The sequence below is a fragment of the Solanum dulcamara genome, chromosome 10 (genome assembly GCF_947179165.1).
Source record: "Solanum dulcamara chromosome 10, daSolDulc1.2, whole genome shotgun sequence".
NCBI classification, from domain to species: domain Eukaryota; kingdom Viridiplantae; phylum Streptophyta; class Magnoliopsida; order Solanales; family Solanaceae; genus Solanum; species Solanum dulcamara.
Window position 1 is genome coordinate 426,769 of NC_077246.1, and position 21,926 is coordinate 448,694.

The 21,926-nt window shown below is 34.3% G+C and overlaps 2 protein-coding genes and 1 pseudogene across 2 annotated transcripts; 1 reads left to right on the forward strand and 2 right to left on the reverse strand.

Annotated features, from left to right (window-relative positions):
• Positions 1-224: 224 nt before the first annotated feature.
• Positions 225-5,916, reverse strand: LOC129871419 (uncharacterized; annotated as a pseudogene).
• A 3,114-nt stretch (positions 5,917-9,030) lies between these two features.
• On the forward strand, positions 9,031-11,842 carry LOC129871454 (uncharacterized). Its single transcript, XM_055946363.1, has 3 exons — positions 9,031-9,456; positions 11,157-11,215; positions 11,309-11,842. Exons 1-3 carry the CDS (start codon positions 9,328-9,330, stop codon positions 11,643-11,645), a joined length of 525 nt encoding a protein of 174 aa, XP_055802338.1. The 5' UTR covers positions 9,031-9,327; the 3' UTR covers positions 11,646-11,842.
• A 3,574-nt stretch (positions 11,843-15,416) lies between these two features.
• On the reverse strand, positions 15,417-21,262 carry LOC129871112 (pyrophosphate-energized vacuolar membrane proton pump). Its single transcript, XM_055945989.1, has 8 exons — positions 20,868-21,262; positions 17,857-18,431; positions 17,396-17,775; positions 17,119-17,205; positions 16,702-17,032; positions 16,185-16,595; positions 16,017-16,076; positions 15,417-15,923 (listed from the first exon to the last, which is right to left on the reverse strand). Exons 1-8 carry the CDS (start codon positions 21,124-21,126, stop codon positions 15,717-15,719), a joined length of 2,310 nt encoding a protein of 769 aa, XP_055801964.1. The 5' UTR covers positions 21,127-21,262; the 3' UTR covers positions 15,417-15,716.
• Positions 21,263-21,926: the final 664 nt, after the last annotated feature.

Consider the following 21,926-nt stretch of genomic DNA (forward strand, 5'->3'; position numbering starts at 1 on the left):
AACTAAATCTTCAAGTTTTTATTTGTAAAGAAGAAAGTGAAGCAAAATAGCTATTAAACGATGACTTTGGTTTACTAAAAGAAAGAACTTGTCTATGGACTATTTGCTGTATGTTACATGAACATTAGGGGTCATTTGGTATATGAGATGAGATCAAGAATTATAATCTCAGAACTATAATTTCGAAATAACTTAATCAGCAAACCAAATGAACCCTCGAGCACTTAATTAGGTCTATATCTCACAAGATTTAAAAGGACATTGTCTTGAAGTTTCTTAATCTCAGATGGTGTCACATTGCAATATTCTAAATCCAATGAGTGTAAATTCTTCAGAGGCTTCAAATATTTCAATCCATCATTGGTGATGCAAGAATTTGACACATTTAAACATACCAACAATTTCAGTCCTGCATTATTTAGAAGGAAAAAAAAAAGTGAAAATTAGGCCACATATGAACAAAGATAAATACAAAGATGAACCTAGAATTTTGAATCAAACAATTCAGGATAAACATAATATATATAATGTATTTACATGTTAAAATTAAACTTCTTTTTTGTGCATATGTATACGTGATTGGAGCTGGAAGTAGTTGGTATGATTGGATCACCTAGACGTGCTTTTCAATCCACCTTTAGACTAAGATGTCAAGTACGCGGATCTAAACTTAAACAGGTTAAAGCTAAGTGGGGTAGGTTACAAATGGACAAGTCACTAATCCGCCCAAAGTTTACCTGAGCTGAAATGTGTTTGATCAAAATGAGCTAAACAATAAGTTAAAACTCCTAAACACATATATGCATAGTTGTTTCAAATTTCAAAACGCACACGCATTCAACACTACGAGCTTAAATTTTCAATTCAACATGTACATGTAACCTATTGAATGGATAAATAAATGTACCTGATAGAAGCTCCAAGGTCTTATCGGTCAAATTCCGGTTCTGTGACAGGTTCAAAAACATCAAGGAAGAAAGATCCTTTATATTTTCGACTCCAGCATCTGTTAACGTGCCACCACAAAGGTCTAGTGATTGCAGATTTCTGAAATCTGATGAGACAATCATCATACACATTTAGAATTTGAATATGTAACCCGAGTATCACGTGAAGTACGAGTGTTGCTCCCAAATGCACAAGCAAGTATACGTGGTTGATAAAAAAATAATAAAACTATTAGATTGAGTGTTGTCCCATAGAGACTTATCTTGGTCAATACTCGTTGATGAAATTAAAGGAAGCATAAGGCACATCATATACTAATACTACTAAGCCTCAATTCGACCTTAGTAAATTCATTATGAATTCTCGCAATACAGAATACTAGATGTTAGGGTCAGCACCCAGAAAGCAGGTGTGACGGGGGCCTATATAAATGTACAAGGGCAATGTAAGATATAGTAAGAGAAGAACGAATGCCTTTAGGTTTAACGTACATGTGAGATACTTTGTCCCAGAATCCGTTATGTCAGCTCCAAAGAGATCCAGGTGAGTCAAACCAGTTAAACCTATATTCCATAAAGCCAAAAGAATTAAGTACATGATTAAATTTCTAGCTGCAAACACTAGAAAAGAAATTATACAATTCGACTCAACATACTGCAGAGGAATTGATACACGATAAGCCACATCTCAAAACAGAAAGTACATTTTGCATCCAGTAAATACTAAGCATTAACACTTCGTCTCATGTTTTTCTATGGCTGACCTGTGAGAACTGCAAGCCCTGAGTCTGTAATTTGGCGAACGTCCAGGTTAAGCGACTTGAGACATGTCAATCCGGATAACATTTTCAAACCATCGTCGGTCACTAACGTGAACTTGAGGTTGAGTTCCTCCAATTTTGACAAACCTAAAACAAACGAATCACACAAATCTGTTCATAAAATGCGCAAAACAAGAAGTCGGTCTCATCAAACAACATATAATTAAAGGCTTCATTGATTTGAAGAAAGTTGAAGAAACTGTTATGACAGGACAGATTTTAGTGTCCCGTGAAGTGCAGATATACCGATGACATCCTTCTTTCATAATTAACATCTATGTTGCTCAAACTTTTCAAATGTTCATGGCTGCATGTAGGATCTACCAAAAGTGGTGCATTTTTCGAGGATCGGACACGGTTGCTGCAACATTTTTCGGAAGTTTGAGCGTACATAGATTAACATACTGCAACTTTCATCTAATGTGGAGTTGTGGACGACTTATTAACCTCAGAAATTACCTCAAAGATATAAACAGAACTTAAGTGACTTGACCAAATTCTATTCGGACAACTGAATAAAATCAGGAATTGATTCAAGTTCAGGACCGTATTCTCAATGTTAACAAGGACATAAAATCAGTGTCCTCGATTAATGCAAAGTTATGTTTAGCAGGCTGATGTTCTATACCTGATAAATGAGCCAATCCGTCATCCGTAATCCTACATGAGTCAAAGTTCAAGCCTTCCAATTTTGTCAGACCTGCAATTTAGATCCAATGAAATGAATAACAAAAAACCATGAGAGAGAGAAGATACAACAGGTGTTAACCACTTCAGTACAGAAATAGCACGTTTCGATATGGAAAATTAGTAAACAAGAAAAACAGATGACGAAATCAGAGGAATCATGATTTGAAGTTTAGGGGTTCGGGATTTTGATCCTGCTGTGCCTTACAGGGTTCTAAATTAATAATTTGTACATATTAAACGAATTTCTTAAGAAAATTAGAGAGTTTGAACTAAAACTACTTTATTCTTTGGAACCGGTTTTCTACACTCTAGCTCCGCCCCTCATTGAAATGTAGCATGTACACAGTTAAGTGTAGGCATACAGGTGTGAAGTGATACAACTTAGAACGAATGTTTTCCATTGCAAAGAAATATCTCCTCGCATTCCGATACATCTACGAACAGGATATTGGATATGTGATTTAAAGAAAAAAGGCGAATCAGAGCTGTTATGCAAAACACAATACTCAATTAACGTAATCAGAGAAGATAAAGACGGACCTTTCAAATGGCCCAAACATTCATCTGTAATGTGGTTAAATCCCAAATTCAACACCTTCAAATTGCTGAGCGCTGGACGTTGTACAACAGTTGGCTATAGATGTAACGTTATTTCGCTATAATCAGCTCATATTGGAAATAACAATATCTTCCAATTACCTGAAAACTTTTCACATCCATCATCTCTCAGACAACATCTATTGAGATTCAGCGATTGCAGCTTAGGGAGCACTGTAGAATAGTATTTATCAACCATAGGATTGAAAATGCACTTACATCTTAACTTACTAAAACTACTGTACTACTAGAAAAGTGCGCGCAAACCTGAGATAGTATCCAAACATGAAGTAGTAACATGGGATCCTTCCATATTTAGTACAACAAGTTTGTTCAAACCTTAAAAAAATCAAAAAGAAAAGAAAATTTCAATATAAGTATAAACGAGTCTACAAAGACGACAAAATTAGATACTTAACATAAACAAAAAGTGGATATAACTCCAATATATAATGCAGGGCATGTGATCCCTAGTATTGAAACCCATGTTGCTCGGACTCTTAAAAAATGACCCCAGGTGTGTGTTGGATCCTCGAAAAGTAGTGCATTTTTTTTTTGAAGGATGACATGTGTGCCGCGGTAATTTTGTAGAGTCAAGTAACATAGATGGAAACCACAGACCTATCATCACCATAATAAGACATTGCAAAAGTTGAGTATAACAGAATAACTAATTAGTACCTCTCAGATAAGATACTCCGTAATCTGTTATGTAGACACACACTATCTGAAGCTCCTTCAAACTCGTGAGCCCTGAAGTACGCCACAAGAAAATGAGAAAATTGCACAAAAGGATCGATCATGTCAAGGTGACAGGTGTGATGTTTTTTAAGCATGTTCACCACCGGTACCTGCCAGAGGCTGCATGTCTGAATCCATAATGCATTGACAACATCTTATACTGAGAGATTCAAGTTTTGATAAACCTGAAACAAAAAATATTTCTTTATCTTAAGACGGAATAAAATTAAAAGCATACAATGTCATCGAAAGCAAGTGTAAACTTCAAATCCTGGACCCACATACGGTTCCCATAGGAACCTCGACCGTCAAATGTTTATATATATTTTTAGATTTCTTACTACATACATATAAAGGGTCTTTGCAAAAGATATTGGATTCACATGAATGCGTAAGCATACATCTAAATCCGCTTTGGCCCCCGGATGCTTGATCATTGCCAACTCTAGGTCTGTATAGAGACGCGTAACAAACAATTGGACAATAACCAACCTTGAAGATGAACAAATCCTCCATGAATTTGTTGACACCTCTCGAAATCCAACTTAACCAATTTATCTAAGCTGGATAAAGCTTCCATCGCTTCGGCTGTAACCGAAACACATCTTCTAAAACTCAAATATGTCAAATTCGAGAAACCTGACGCACACATGCAATGATCCTCATCACCAAACAAAATATCAAATCACAAATTAACCTTCCTAATTCGACTAGTAAAAGAGTAAGATAAAGCAAACACGCAAAGAAAATAGTTAGCCACATAATAGATTTTGTAATGTATATTTCACGCACTCTTTTAAAGAAATATGCTCAATAAAACAACAAAATGATGAAAAGAAACTATGTTGCTTGCACTCTTCAAAGATGTTGACAGGTGCATTAGTGTAGTTTTAGAGGATCCGACTGACAACATTTTTGGAGAGTCCGAACAATATAGAAAAGAAAACAGCATTAAACAGAGAGAAAAACATTTTCTTATTTTCATATAGCACTTTCTTTCTTTAAGAAAACCAATTCGCGAGAAACTAATTATACAGATTGACAAGTGAAATAAGAAATTATCATAAGAGAGCACAGCAATAACTACCACTGACTTGCTTTATCCCCTGTTCGGAAATACAGTCACAACAATCGAAAGATAAAGCTTGGATGTTCGGGCAATTTTGCAAGAGACTGAATCCGTAATCCGTGACCTCAGAACCAAAAATATATACAGATAGTAAAGATGATCCTTGTGAAGAAAACACATCCATCCAATTATCTTTAACACCTTTATATTGTCCCGTCCACATATCCTATTAACAAAAAAAATCAAAACAAATGGTGTACTAGAATAATCACTTGGTTTTCAAATTTTGATACGATATCAATGTGAGAAGGGATTTTACGTGCACTGCACAATCTCTAAAAGCTTTGATACTGTAATCTGAAAGGCGATTTGAATAGACCAGTTTGTTGAATATCAACTGGCTTATATCCCTTGGCAACATTGAGAATGAATGATATTTGTCAATGTCCTGTTAATAGAAGAGAACATAAGATCTCTATTCTCTTTAACCACAAGCTATGTTGCTCGGACTCTTCAAAAATGTTGTCAGATCCTTCGAAAGTAGTGCATTATTGGAGGATCCGACAACCATTTCTCGAGAGTACTCTGAGCAACATTAGACCAAAAGAACTCAATAACCTTAACGACAGAAGTAGATACAGCCTATACAAAAAAACGAGTCCAACAAAAACCAATATTTTCGACAGGTAACATGAATATATATATGTGAAAATCCACTAGAAATACAACAGATAGTAATCTTTAAACTTTGTACAATGTGTTCGGTACTAAGAACATTAAAGGTTGAACTTATCAAGTTTAAATTCTGAATCCACCTCTACTTGATGAAACATTTTAAGAGAAGATCAATCACCTTATGTATTCTATGAACGCATAATTCCATGAGGGACGGACAATTGTTTCTTCCCATAGGACAATCCACGCCACGCCCAAGAAGGGACGACTCTAAACAACTCGATCTCTCAACTTTGAAGTGTCTACTTGACAAACCTCTTCTAATGATGTTATTATCATCATGTGCATCTCTCTTTAATGAACAAGCACCCCCCATTTGACTAGGAATACACCAATAAAGCCTTATCTACGCCATGACGAGCACTAATAGACAGCAACACAACCGGCGATTCAAGAAACGAGCACCCCCATGAATGTTGTAGATTTTGATAGGCACTTGAAGCCTGAAGAAAGATCAACAATATATGTATAACGTCAAATTTCTTATATGAGTTTAAGTTCTACACACTAACAATACGTAAACTTTTGCACTATCTAAGTAAAGTCAACATACAACATCATGCAATTCTTCATAACAAGTCTGATATCGTAACTTACTTACTGTTATAATTGGTTAAGTTTCACTGTAATTGTTTTTTCTTTAATCCGTTTATAAAGTAATGTCTTTTCCTTGCTGAAAACTCTTTAATTCTAATTTTCCACGTGACATGCTTAAGACCACAAAATTAAAGAGCATTTTGATACATTCTACGTATCTTTAATTTAAGATTACAAGATTCAAAAATCTTTATTTACTTTTTTAAATTTCGTGTCAAATTAAAATCAGACAAACAAATTGAAACTCAGGGAGTATTTGATTCTTGCTGTTTTTCTCTCATCTATTTTCATCTTGTTTGTACAAAAATCAAGAATCATAATTTTCACTTTCAGTTTTTCCACTAATACTAGTGAAACTTTATGTATGAACACACATCTGCATAGTACCTCCAAATTCTCCACTTAATTCATATCACGATGCACATAACTCGTGGTCTTAAACATGATATTTCTATGCTACAACAACATGCATCGGAAAAAACTTTCAAACATAGAAAGGTATCATTCTATTATATTACACAAACAAGCATCTGCATCACTGCATGGTTGACCTCCAATTTTTTTCACTTATACAAAACTTGTGGTCTTAAACGTGTCATGACATTTCTACGCTACAAAATGTCATTAGTAAGAGTAGAATAAAAAATTTAAAGTTGGATTATTTTTATTTTTTTTCAAAAACACAGAAAGGTATCATTCTATTATACTACACAAATAAGAATCTGCATGGTTAACCTCCAGAATTTTCACTTCATATCATGAAGGATAGAATTTACACAGAACTCGTGGTCTTAAACGTGTCACGATAATTTCCTACAACAACAACATGTCATTATTAAAAGAAAATTTTAAAATTTAATTAGAAGTCAAAAAATTCTCAAACATAGAAAGTTATTCTGCACAATACTATAATCCCCACAAAAAAACTAGAACACAACATTTGATATAATTCTACCAATATAATTAACTCATATAGATGTTTAATTATGGAATTAAGAGACAAAGAGTACTCTTTCTTAAAATATAATTCTTAACTACACAAGAACAAGAACAAAAGAGCTTGCATCATAAAATTTAAAAATGTCACCAAATGAAAAAAGAGAGAAAACAACAAAAACCTTAAATAGATGGAGTGCTTTAAATGAAAGCCTTTCTTATTTTGATTTCAATGGATATAAGAGCACAAAATTAATATTTCTTGTTTTTTCCCTCTACATTAGAGCTTAAATAGAGATGCACAAAATCAAGAAAGCTTGTGGGTGTCTGCCACGTGTCCAAATCTTTGTTTGTAAGAGTGGATTTTTTGCCGAGTCACGTGTTAATTTTGGTGTTGGATTCAATACCTAGTACTTCTTCCGTCCTATTTTAGTTGTCGTGATAAAAAATTTCACAATCTTTAAAAAAAAAATATTAATTAGGAGCATTATTTGATTAATATACCCTTTTATTAATTCTCTAATTTTTATCTATTTATGTGTCTTTTAATACTAGAATAATTAATACTAAGTATAAAATTGAAAAAATATAATTAATTCTCTTTTCATTATTTAAATTGACAATTATTTTGGAATAACTATTTTTAATATATATCACATCTAATTTAAGACTGAGGGAATATTAAATTTGATTTTTTTTTAAAGTGTAATATGTTGTATCAGACTAATCATCAAAACACTGCAAATCATGATGCCTAGAGGATAAGGATATTATCTGGAGGATACACTTCAAATAGAGTATCCAATATCTATATTAGAGTACAAATTAATTTCTGAATTTTGATATTTATATTAGAGTATAAATTAATTTCTGAATTCGTACGACATAAAATTTAAAAAAATCATTTCTATGAGGATTTTTTTCTATAGTAAGAATTCAAATTTGAAAATTTGAGTAAAGATGGAGAGATTTTAACTATCCTACTGTAATTTTTAGTGATCTGCAATAATTATTAAGAAAATAAAACATTGTTTAAGTTTTGATAAATTTACTTTAACAGTGTAAAAACGTTACAATATATATCAATCAAAGTTATTTGTCGATATCTTATCATTTGGATGATGTGACGGTATAATTTTATCTTGTGTTTTGATGTGCATTGAAATAATTTTTTACTTTTTGATAATACTATTACCATTGAAATAATCTTTATTAAGACATTTATGAACTTAAAAAGAAATAAAGGTTTAACTTCTGGCACAATAATAATTATGTCTCAATTTTTAAGAAGTGAATGAATATTTTATATATATATATTTTTTTATAAAAAGTTAATTATTAAATTCATATAGAGTTGAATAAGTAGAATCACACATTTTAAATGATAATTCACGTGAAATATTCTTGAACTGGTTTGTATTATGCCAAATAGGACACATGTATGTTCACATCATTGGACGCGTGTATTGCCATGGCTTAGGATGCATATATTGCCACGTCCGTCTACTTATTCAACTTCATACTAACTTAAATGTATACTTATGCACACTCAAAATTAAATATCAATTAATATTAAGTTAAATAGTATATTTATGTATTATATCTTTAAAAAAATTATCAATCTTTTGAAATAATTTTTTTTTTGGTTTCCCATCTTGTATTCGGAGCCCATGAAGTCCCGACTAAATTTGAATCGTGCACTGCAGGTCCCATTCGAGAGTGACACTCCCAACAATTTTTTTTTATATCCATGACTTGAATTCGAGACATCTAATTATAAGTAAATCTGTTCCACCACTGCACCACAATTCCACAATTCATGTTGGTATCTTTTGAAACAACCTCCATCCTACTAATTCTCATTTTGTACTTTCAACATTAGATCCCATACTGTCGAGGTCAGTTCACATACTTTCTTTTTTTACACTTTACCCCCAACAAAACGACTAATATCAAATTTACACCCCAAAACCCTAAACACATTGCTCAAAACCCTAATTTCCCTTCCCTTTCCCCCCCCCCAAAGTTTATCTTCAATCCCCTTTTGGACAGTCAAACCCTACCCTACCCTACCCTAAAACCCCATTTTTACTTCTCTTTCCAGAAAGTTTTGATTTTGGGATTTTGGGTATTCTTGAACTCTCTGTTTCTTTGCTTTTTTTTTTTTGGGTTGTTTTATTTTAGGGGAGTAAAAATGGAGGTGAGTAGTTTGAGGTCTGATGTAGCTGTTCTTGGGAGAATGGTGGTGGGGTCTGTTCTTGAAGCTGTAGTTGCTGAGACCCTTTTGGCTGCTCAGAGATCTGTTGCTTCCTTGTTCATTGTGGTATAATACACTATCTTTTAACTTGACACTTTTATATTTTCTTGAAAAAGTTGTGATTTTTAATTGTGGGGTTTGAATTTCTTGCTCTGTTTTCTGCTTCTGTAGTTGTTTGAACAGTTCTTGTGTCAAATTTCATTGATTCTAGCTTATAGTGTAGTTAAAGCTGGGAAATTTACTGTGCTGCATTAGGTTTACTGTCTATAGGAAACAAACTCTCTACTTTAGGGGTAAGGTTTGTGTACACACTACTGGAATTACAGTGAGTATGTTGTTTATGTATGTTAGTGTTTGTTCCCCAAGCTGCTAACTTTAGGTATTGTATGTTAATAAGTTGTCTTCCTTTTGAAGAAGTTGTAGAGTGAAGAGATCTATTTATTTCCTTTTTTCTTTTGCTCTCTTGCTCATTGTGGTATTACACATTTTTCCAACTTACAACTCTTATTATTTTCTTGAAAAAGTTGTGATTTTTTATGGTGGGTTTTGCACTTCTTGCTATGTTTTCAGCCTCTGTAGTTGTTTGAACAATTCTGTTGTGGAATTTCATTGATTCTTTTATGGGGCAGTTAAAACTTGGAAATTTTCTGTTCTGCATTAGGTTTCTTATTTTAAGTTTTAACTGTAAGTAATTGTTCTCCAAGCTTCTAATGTTAGGTATTTTATGTTTATAAGTTATTTTTTTAATGATGGGTTTTGGATTTCTTGTTATGTTTTGCTTTTTCAGCTATTTGGACAGCTCTTGCGTAAAATTTCATTGCTTCTTGCTAATGGGGTAGTTAAAGGTCGTAAATTTTTCTGTGCTGCATTAGGTTTCTTGTTTGAATGTTGGTAATTGTTCTCCAAGCTGCTAACTTTGGTATTGTATGTTAATAAGTTATGTTCTTTTGAAGTAATTGTGGGGTCAAGAGCTATGCTATTTCTTTTTCTTCTTTTGCTTCGTTGCTCATAGTGGTATAACAAAACCTTCCAACTTCCACTCTTTATTTTCTCGAATGTTGTGATTTTTAACGGTGGATTTTGGATATCTTTCTCTGTTTTCTACTTCTGATGTTGTTTGAACAGCTCGTGTCAAATTTTATTGCTTCTTGCTTATGCGTAGTTAAATCTCGGAATTTCTTTGTGGATGTGGAACAAATGTCCAATTTCTATATTGCTCGGACTCTTCAAAAATGTCAACGGGTGCATGTACAATTCTCCAAAAGTAGTTTATATTGGAAAATCTGACACTAGTGCGGCATAGAAAGTGAAACGAACTATTTTGGATATATGAAATATATGGGTGTAATAGCGTTCGCTAAAGAGGGAGACAAACGGTAGTAAGATAAATGAAAAGAACATATAGTGGTAAATTTGATTAGTGCTCTTCTTGTCTGATATGTTACTGATGCAACTTGAAAACGTGTGTATAAGGTTCTTGTTTGCGCGAGTACTGCCAATTTTTGTCACCTTTGGCAAAACCTTAATTGTCCATATATGCATGCAGGAACCTTAAAATTCAAAAATCTAATTCACTTTTTGCTTCCTTATAAGCATAAGTGAAATTGTTAGATAGCACTTGATGCAAAAGTTGGTTATGCTTATTCAGTTTAGTTGCCCAACTTTTCGTTGTGCCTTTGATAGAACTTTACAATTACGACCTAGAAACTTCTTGTTCCTCAAGTTCTCTCGTAATATTTCCCTTATCAAAGTCAGTTATGCTTCAGGCAGGAATTATGCTCAAGGATGCTGATGCATTGCCAGAGTTGATAGGCACTGATAAAAGGTAATATTTGTCATCTTCGCAATACTCATAAGTCATAGCCTTCAGAACTGGAAAATTTCATGTGGCGAACACCAATTTTGATCTTGTTTTCAGGTTTCCATTCGAGGAACTTCATAAAACGGACAAAGCTGGGCCTGAGAACAAAGATGGGAGCGACACAGAGGACGATGATGAAGATGATGACGGAGATGCTGATGATCAGGATGATGATGATGCTGATGATGAAGACTTTTCAGGCGAAGGAGGAGATGATGACGATGACGATGAAGGAGATCCCGAAGAGAATCCAGCAGCTAACGGCAACGAAGGCAGCGATGACGACGATGATGATGATGAAGATGATGAGGATGGGGATGATGATGATGAAGAGGAAGATGACGAAGAAGAGGAGGAAGAGGAGGATCAACCACCTGCCAAGAAGAAAAAGTAAACCATTTCCTTGTATGTTATTCTGCTTTTCTTCCATGCTTGTTGGATTATGTAGTAGTAGTAGGAAGAGGAGAGTCTTAGCTCTTCTGTAGGAATTAATCATCCTTTTGCAGAACAAATGAACTCCTTTTGTCATGCTATTTGACTTCTTGTTCTGATATATATTCCATTCAATCCTATGAATATTTTGGATCCTTATTAATTGTGTACTCTCAACTTCCGTACCTCTCTACTTCTGCAAGATAGATTTAAGGTTTGAGTATACTCTATCCTTCTCCACTTGTGGTATTACATTGGGTATGTTGTTGTACTCAACTTTCATCATTCCTTCATCTCCCGACCATCTTCAATGGCATTTGACAGTGATAGTCTATTTGACAATGGTGTACTCTCAACTTCCTTACCTCTCTACCTCTGCGAGGTAGGTTTAAGGTTTGCGTACACTCTACCCTCCCAAAATTGTGGTATTTCATTGGGTATGTTCTTGTACTCTTTAACTTTCATCATTCCTTCATCTCCCGACCATCTTCAATGGCATTTGACAGTGATAGTCTTTTTGACCAAAGCTTCTGGGAAGTGAGTAGTGCTTGTTTTATAATGTTGAGGTGTTAGCCAAGCTTGTAGGAAACAAAATAAGTGGTTTTAGTAGTAAAATAGAAGTTATTTTTTCGAAGTTGAAAGAAGTAACTTCTTCCTAGAAACAATTTTTTTGCAAAGCACTTTTCAGAATAAGTAAATTTTGGTGGTCAAACAGGCTATGATGCATGTTATAACAAGAAGTGGTTGAGAAAGGGGAAGTATTCAACTTAACCTGAAAAAATTTCAATTACCAATTTACCATATAGTTTTTTTTCTAAAATAAAGGTGATGTTTACAAAGTTCCTGATTTATATTCACACTTAAAACATTATATACTTAAAACATTATATGCTTATGTAGATAGCTAAACTATGCCATTCTTAGCGACGTGGTCGCCGACATTCTCTCTCATTTTTAAGTAACCAAATCCCACCCCTCACCCCAAATACTATCATTTTCATCTTCAAGCTGTGAAGTAAATGGAGTTGGTGCAGGAGCAGCAATGCTGCGATAATATATCAATGTTCCATGGAAGGGTAATCCAAACTTAGATGTTTTGACTTTCGTATTCTGAATTTCATCATTGATGCTTATTCGACACTTTGATAGTGTATACACCTAACAAGAACTTCCAATTGCATTTTCGTCCACAAGCGACATTTGACACTAATAATACCAAAGTTCTTTATACTAAAAATTACATGTTTTGACTTCCGTATTTTGATTCTCATCATTAATGCTTATTCGACACTATGATAGTGTAAAAACCTTTTATATTGTCAGTATACAAAACATAAAAGATGAGCAAAAGATTATTCAATCGACAAAAAAAAAACACCTAACAAGAACCTCCACCAATTGCACTTTTTATCCTCAATGACATTTGACACTCGATAATACAAAAGATCTTTATACTACAAATGATACATTCTAACTTCCGTATTCTGAATCTCATCATTAATGCTTATTGGACACTCTGATAGTGTAAAACTCCTTTTATATTGTCAGTATACAAAACATAAAAGACAAGCAAAAGTTTATTCAATTGACCAAAAGAAACACCTAACAAAAACCTCCACCCATTGCACTTTTTGTCCTCAATGACATTTGAAACTCCGTTAATATAAAAGTTCTTTATATGGTCAGTGCACCTAACTCTCTATCAATATCATAGAAACAAAAGTTTATTCAATCAGCCAAACACCTAACAAGAACCTTCAATTGCATTTTTTGCATCATAAGAAAGTTTTTATAAAAAACACACACACACTCCCCCTCCCCTCCACCAACCCCATTATTTAACCAAATACTCTCACTTTCATCTTCAAATTGCAGCAAATGGAGATGGTGCAGGAGCAGAAATGCTACAATAATACACCAATAGATCACCAAAACTTGGATCAAATGGGAAAAATTTTGGCCAACATTTACTTTCAATCCCATTAATTACTTCACAACAAGGAGAATCAAGCCATCCAATACCAATAAATACTTCATAAATTCCTTTTACACATCTATTTAACCTTTGAAGTGATGACCAACATTCAACTACTTCATCATCATTAGGACTTGGTGCCAAAATTTGATCAACTCTAGCCATAGCTACTACTGAATTTCCCATGCATAATATAATGAAAAATCCAAAAAACTTTAAATTTTTTATTGCCATGACTTCTTGAATTTGCTCTGATTTTTATTTTTTTTGGATGATGTTTGGTTGGATTTTTGTGGAGAAGTAAAGGTATTTATAGGGAGATTTTGGTGTCATAAAGATTATTTATTTATAAATATTTATTATGAAATGCATTGTTTTAGTCATTTTTGAATCTCATTTTTTTCTATTTTTGACAATATAATATCGAATTACATGAATGGTCAAGGACTGAAATTAATATTCATTCATTAACCAATTTAATGTAATTACTATAGTTACAACAAAAAAGTAACCCCCTTACTACAAAAAGAAAAGAAGAATGAAGCAATAAATACTAATATTAATAACATCTTTTTAATTTAAATATATATGACTAAACATTAAACAAAACAACAATTAAACTGATAGAAAATTAATGTCACTATTTCTTATTAATTTGGCTCATAAACTTTACATATAAATAACACAAACTCTAAAAAAATAAAAATCATACTTACAATCCAAAGTCCTTACAACAAATACTATCAGTACTAAATAAAAATATCGAGTGTGAGTAATTTTTTTTCTCGAATGACGAACCTAAAGCCTTATATTCAACTATCCTAATTTCTTTATTATCCATATCACTTGTCAATGCTCAAATTTTTGGTGGATTATTGCCAAATTTTGGTGGATTATTTCCTAATTTTGGAGGATTAGGCCCTGATTCTATCACAAAATGTTTAACATCAGTTAATGATGTTCCTAATTGTGTTGAAGAAATAATTACACCCTTTTTAAGTATTCAACCCCATTTACTTGGTCCTCAATGTTGTAAAGCTGCATTAGATATTGATGATGGATGTTGGCCAATTTTTTTCCCATTTAATCCATTTTTTCCACAAGCTATTAAGAGTTTTTGTTCCAGTGAGGCTCAAATAATTACCCCTCCACTGATCGTGTAAAAGAATATTTTTTACGTTGTCACAAATAACATGAGAAAATAAGACGTATTGCTTGTTATAACAGGCTAAGATACATTGATGGTGTAAATGTTTCTTATACAATTAGTGTAGGTAAGTTAGATCCAAGTGGATGTGGATGTTTGGTATTTTTTCCTTTTTCATAATGTAAAATTAACAAAATAAATAAAAAGTTGTGATTTTTTCAATTAGTCAAAAGGAATGGAATGATTTTATTTTCTTTAATATGTTTGGTATGATAAATTAGAAAGTACTTCTATGTTTAGCAATATTTTCTAATTTGGCAAAGAATAGCTTTTGTTCATGTATTTTAATTAAAAAAAATTCTAGTTATGGTTCAATAAAATTGTTTGTTATCTTCTTGTTTTCTCTATGAATCTCTCATCCTCTATACTTCAATCTATGTGAAAACTTTTTGATAACTGTGATGTATAGGTCAACTTGCACGTACCTCAAGTTATAACGTGAAAGTTATTACTTGAGTTCGTTTTTCACGAGCTATGTATAGAAGCTAAACTCATATTTTTGTTCATGCATTATTTGTGCGTGTAAGAATATCAAGATAACTCATGACAAGTTAAAAGAATATGCAATGTAAAGACCAACAAAATAACAACGAATAAAAGCTTACATAATTTTCAACTTCTTTGTGTGTGTATATATACTATAGATACATAGGATACATTTTACTCTTAAGAAAAGAATGTTGGATTTTTCTAAACTCTTCATAAACATTTCGCCATCATCACCAGTTCTCCTCCAAAGACGTACATTCTATCAACGATGAACACGAAGAGAAAACTAAAAAAAAAGTAGGCAAAAGGAGGAGTAAAAACATCACCAGACGAAAATTTGATCCAGTTGAGTTGCTTTTGTCTTAAAGGATCTTGAAGAGCAGACCACCGTGAGTGGCGAAAAAGGGAGCAAAAACAAGTGACTCCACAGCCATCAGCTTGATGAGGATGTTCAGTGATGGTCCAGATGTGTCCTTGAGGGGGTCACCAACAGTGTCACCAATGACAGCAGCCTTGTGTGGATCGGATCCCTTGGGACCAAGAGTTTTCGCGTGTTCTGAAGCTCCAGCCTAATATCCCAAAAATGAGAGAAATAAACGATGTTTCTCAAGATACTCCAGGAACTTAATGTGAATGTAATAAGGTCCAACTAATTATTATACCTCGATGTACTTCTTGGCGTTGTCCCAAGCACCACCAGTGTTTGATGCAGATATGGCAATCTACAAACCAAAGATCATCCAGGATAAGAGAGAGAGAGAGAGAGAGAGAGAGAGAGAGAGAGAGAGAGATCGTTTGAAGGTTTTTAAACCTGTCATCAGAATCATTACCTGTACGCCAGACACTAAAGATCCTGCAAGCACACCGGACAAGGTTTCCACACCGAATAATATCCCTACAATCAAAGGAGTGAGCATGACAAGGGCACCAGGTGGGATCATTTCTTTGATTGATGCATCAGTGGAGATCTTGACGCAGTTGGCATAATCAGGCTTTGCGGTTCCTTCCATGAGTCCAGGGATGGTGTTGAATTGCCTGCGCACTTCCTCAACCATCTTAAGGGCAGCACTTCCGACGCTCTTCATTGTCATGGCAGAGAACCAGTAAGGAAGCATTGCACCGATAAGCAAGCCAATGAATACTTTCGGTGTCAAGACATCTACAGTGGAAATTCCTGCACGACTCACAAATGCACCAAAGAGGGCCAGAGACACAAGAGCAGCAGATCCAATGGCAAATCCCTGTTGCCATAATAGAAAGTTCATTAACAAAGAGGCAATGGAGTGAACCTTTCTTTTCTAACTAGACCTAACAACATTCAATGAAGTACTAGAGTATCTGACTTACCTTTCCAATAGCAGCAGTGGTGTTTCCTGCAGCATCAAGGGCATCGGTTCTTTCTCTGATTCTGTGGCTCATCCCAGCCATCTCAGCAATGCCTCCTGCATTGTCACTGATGGGACCATAGGCGTCAATTGCCAAACCAGTAGCTATGGTGCTCAGCATTCCAAGAGCAGCGACTGCAATGCCGTACATTGCAGCAAAACTGAAGCTAACAAAAATGCTGATTGCTATGGCAAAAATTGGAATGATAACTGATTTGTAGCCCAAGGCAAGGCCAAATATAATGTTTGTGGCAGCACCAGTTCGGCAAGAATCAGCAACATCTTGCACAGGGCTGGAAACAAATGAAACAAAACTTACATTTCTGATTGGCAAGAGTCAAATAAGCACCAAACAGAACAGCTAGAGACCCAAGTCTACCTGTAAGCGTTGCTGGTATAGTACTCGGTAACAAATCCAATGATAAGTCCAGCCCACAGACCAACTCCAACGCATAAGAACAATTGCCTGCAAGTTTAAATCAGTTTTGTGTGCCAGTTAGCCTTTGATAAATATTTGGACCAAATTTTACTGGAGTTGCTTTACCTACATATTGATTTCATGCTTACAATTTTCAAAGACAATCCGAGAAATATTATGGAACAACATATATTTAATGTAATTATTTCAAATTATAGAAGCACAGGTTTAGATTTACCAGCTCTGAACTTCTTTCTGAATTCCAAAATTGAATATTGTGAAGGTAGATGGAAGGGCAATCCAAGAAACAAGAGCAATTCCAATTGTCATGAGAACAGTTGAGATTACAAGTTGCTTCTTCAATGCTGTCTCAATTTCTTTTACAGCCTTGACTTCAAAGAAATCAGTTGCAAATAAGGTGGTAAGCAAACACACAAGGATGCCGACAGAACTGATAAGAAGAGGATATAGCATGGCAGTGAACTCATGGTTGACCCCGAAAGAGGAGATAGACGCAACAACAAGGGCAGCACACGATGACTCTGCATAAGATCCAAATAGATCCGACCCCATCCCAGCAATATCTCCAACATTGTCACCGACATTGTCAGCAATAACCTAAGAACATATTTAGCATTAAAACTAACCAGAAAAAAAATATAAACGCATCTTTCCATTTAAATGACACAATAAGCTTACTGCTGGATTTCTAGGATCATCTTCAGGGATGTTTCTCTCCACCTTGCCCACTAGATCAGCTCCAACATCTGCAGCTTTAGTGTATATACCTCCACCAACTCTACCAAAAAGGGCCATTGATGACCCACCAAGCCCATAACCAGTTATAGCCTCAAAAAGTCCTTCCCAGTCATCACCGTAGTATAACTGGAATAGGTTGATGGCGATGTACAAAACAAGAAGGCCATTTGCAGCAAGAAGGAAGCCCATCACAGCACCAGAACGGAATGCAACAATGAAAGCCTTACCAACACCCTTTCTAGCCTCCAAGGTAGTCCGTGCATTTGCATATGTTGCAATTTTCATTCCAAGAAACCCGGATATCACAGAAGTTACAGCACCAAGCAAGAAGGATATGGTGCTGAAGACAGCAGTTGCAAGAGCAGGCTTGCACATTTTGGAGCTGTCATACGTACACGCCTGGTTCTTTGTGCTGAAACCCTCAACAGAACCAAGGAATAGGAAGATCAGAATTGCAAAAGCAACCATGAAAACACCAACATACTGGTATTCCGTAAACAAGAATGAGGTTGCACCTGTGGCATAGATAGATTCCGCAGTTAGGAAAGCTATTATCAGGAAATATTTTACTGTGTAGGCACATTCATAGATCAGTTAAATCCTTCATTTTTCAAGTCAAATATGGTCCAAACAATGAAAAATGAAGAACTCTTACGCTAAAATAAACATTAACACAACACACTAGACTCTAGAGCGGTAAACTGGAACAAATCCAGCAATACAATATTCGTAAGAGCAAAAGGAAGCTCTCTTTTGACGATTCGAAATTCAACTGAAGCCTGTAATATGCTCCAGATTTGAAATGCCAATTGCCAAAACTACACTATTTATAGTATTTTTAATCATCCATAGAATCTCAGAATTCCTCTTGTTTTTTTCTTTCTTATTTTTCTTTTTAAATTCTATGTTCCAAGGATGTCCACTATGGATGCTCTAAGGAAACTGCCAAAGTAACCTCACATTCATCAGAAAATTTCGATCCCCCTAGTTGCTCAATATTTACTTTGTGCAATGAAGCTGTTAAATTCAACAACAACAACAACAACAACCCAATGAAGCTGTTAAATTCACATATCTTATTTTAATCACTTGATGACAAGAATGAAAATTTAAATCTCTAAATAGATGTAACATGTTATTATTCAATTCAGCAGCCTTGCACTAAGTTGGCTTCTAGATTAGAGACATGTGACTATAGCAAAATATCAAGTTAACACGGTTTCTCTAGTCTATCTTCTTAGAAGTATACCACTAGGATAGTGCTGGGCAGCAGCCTGAAATTATTTAATAGTGAATCAAGGGTTGCTTAGGGAGTACTTAACTGCAATTAGTTAATATAAAATAACAAAGTGGCATGCCCATCATAATCATAGCAAGCTAACAAATTGTAACAGTAATTAAAGAGGAAGACTAAAGTCTAAGTCTATAACATCTGTTAAATAATCATCAAGCAACCTGCAAAGCACGAAAAGTTCAGATCTTAAAGATTAAACTAATAATTTGTAACATCTGTTAAATAATCATTATTTAAGTAGTAAGCAACATGCAAAGCAGGAAAACCTCAGATCTTTATGATGAACAAACAAAGTTGCATCACAACATAACATGTATTGTGCAAGAATTACTATTTAGACAAAACTTAATAGTTAAATGCTAAACGCACCAAGTAAATCAGAAGAAAGTATACCAACAAACCACGTAAAAGTACAGAGACAATGTATCAAAGCATCAAAGCTGCTACCTTTACTCACACATACGTATACATATAAACAATAGAACAAGCTCATTCAATTTACTAGTATTATACAAGCAGTGGCGGAGCCACCTTGTGCCAAGGGGGTTCATCTGAACCCTCTTCGGCAGAAAATTATACCATTTATATATGGTTAAAATAATTTTTTATGTATATAAAGTAGATATCGAACCACCTTCAACTAGACCGTGTGACTACTTATTCAGATTTTAAACTCTTTTATTCAGAATCCTGGCTTCGCCACTATATACAAGTACTTGAAATTTTCAATAACATAAAAATGTAGGCAACTGAGAATTTCGAAACACCTAAAATTAAGACTAAAGGCTATATGTATCAAAAAAAAATGTATCAACCGAACACAACGGCAAAAATTCAACTCCAAGAAAAGATCTAATTGCAAACCATACAGACAAACAATTGTATAGCCTTTTAACAGAGTACACATCCACCTACTGCCTTCAACTTGAACTCTGTACACACATAGACAATTAAGTGGGTTTAGAAACATGAAGTCTCATGTTCAAATCCTAGCAGTGCCAAAAATACTAGGCGATTTCTTTACCTCTGCCAACCAAGGGGTGGATCTAATGGGTTGATCTTGTAAATATATATTAAGCTATCCACTAAGAAACCCACTTATTATTTTAATATTAACTTGACCTCATCGTAGAGCACATAAAATTCAAATAATGCATCCGCCAATGTGTGCTGGTATAGTGAATGTACCTAAGCTGGACCAAGCACAACCATCATACAAAGAAAATACACAGAGACATATATGCATACATAAATACATATACAATATATTATACACACATATATACACATCCTGTGTGGTGTATTGATCAATAAGGTGGATTGAGAGAATCATGCCGAGGTTCAAATCCCAACAGAACAAAAAAAAAACACTAGATGATTTCTAATTTGTTATAGCCTTGGTAAACAGAGTTATATGTACATATATATGTGAATCTGCCATGGTGCGCAAAAGCTAGCTAGGATACAGGTGCACGAAAGCTGGCTTAGACTCTAGTTATACAAAAAACTACACACATATATACACGTGTATTCTTATCAGTAGTAGATTTTTAGCGTACATACGCAATCGTTACATGAAGAACATATAAAGCAATTTCAATGCAGCTAAAAAATTCAAAACCAAAAAATTCAAAACAAAATGCTAATCTTCGCGTACCTTCAGCAATGGCATTTTGAATTTCAGCACATTTGTGCACAACGCTATGGTCATTTATTCCTTCTTCTTCTTCAATAAGCGATTCAGCATATCCATTCTTACCATCGGTGCCGGCACAGGAAGATGACGATTTACCATCCGTCGAAACCGTAACTTTAGAAACAATCACCCATTGTACTAACGCGAATCCAATTCCGATGAGTGCACATACCGGAATCAGAATCTCCGTTCCGAGATCTGGCAGAATTGTTGCTCCCATCACCGACAAATCTAGAGAGAGAAAGTGAAGGATGGAGAAAAAAAAGTGAATGGGGGGAAAAATAAATAAGAGAGGAATATGAAAATATGGCAGATTTGTGCGGTGGGTCTGTGGTTCACCCTTGTTTGGCCGGTATTTTAACAAACTCTACTCGGTTAGATTTGATGGGAACTATATAAAAAAAAAAGAATTAACTAGAAACATCATAAAAGTCGGGTTAAATTTAATAAAACGTAATGGGTAAATGTGTTCTTTAATTTAGTTTTAACGAACATTTATTTCTTTTAATTTTGGGTGTATATATAAATATATATTTAAATTTGTATAAATTGAATAAATAAATACATGGGTTCTACGTGGTAATTCGTTTGTGATATATTCAAACTGATTTATATTATGTCATGTAGAATGCGTATATCTAATTGTTTTAATTTTATGCAAATTTAAGTGTTTAGCTGTGTCGGCTGAGTCTGGAACCAAGTTTAGTTGATTTCAACTAGTAATTAAGCACTATAATTTTGCATATGCACATCAATCTAGACACCTCAACTTGTCTATACTTAAATTAGGTGAATGATATAACTTACGAAATGATCATCTAAGTCACTTCTATAATTCATGTGCAACGTTAGCATTATGAAAATCAGTTGGATTGTTTAGTTGTTGGTTAAGATGTAACTTTCAAAATTTGAGTATTTACTTGTTAGTTGATATCTGACGCTAAGTTTAAATGCTTGTTTATATTATGTTTTTTCAGAAACTAACTACAACATCAAAAATTGCTTCCAATAATATCAATA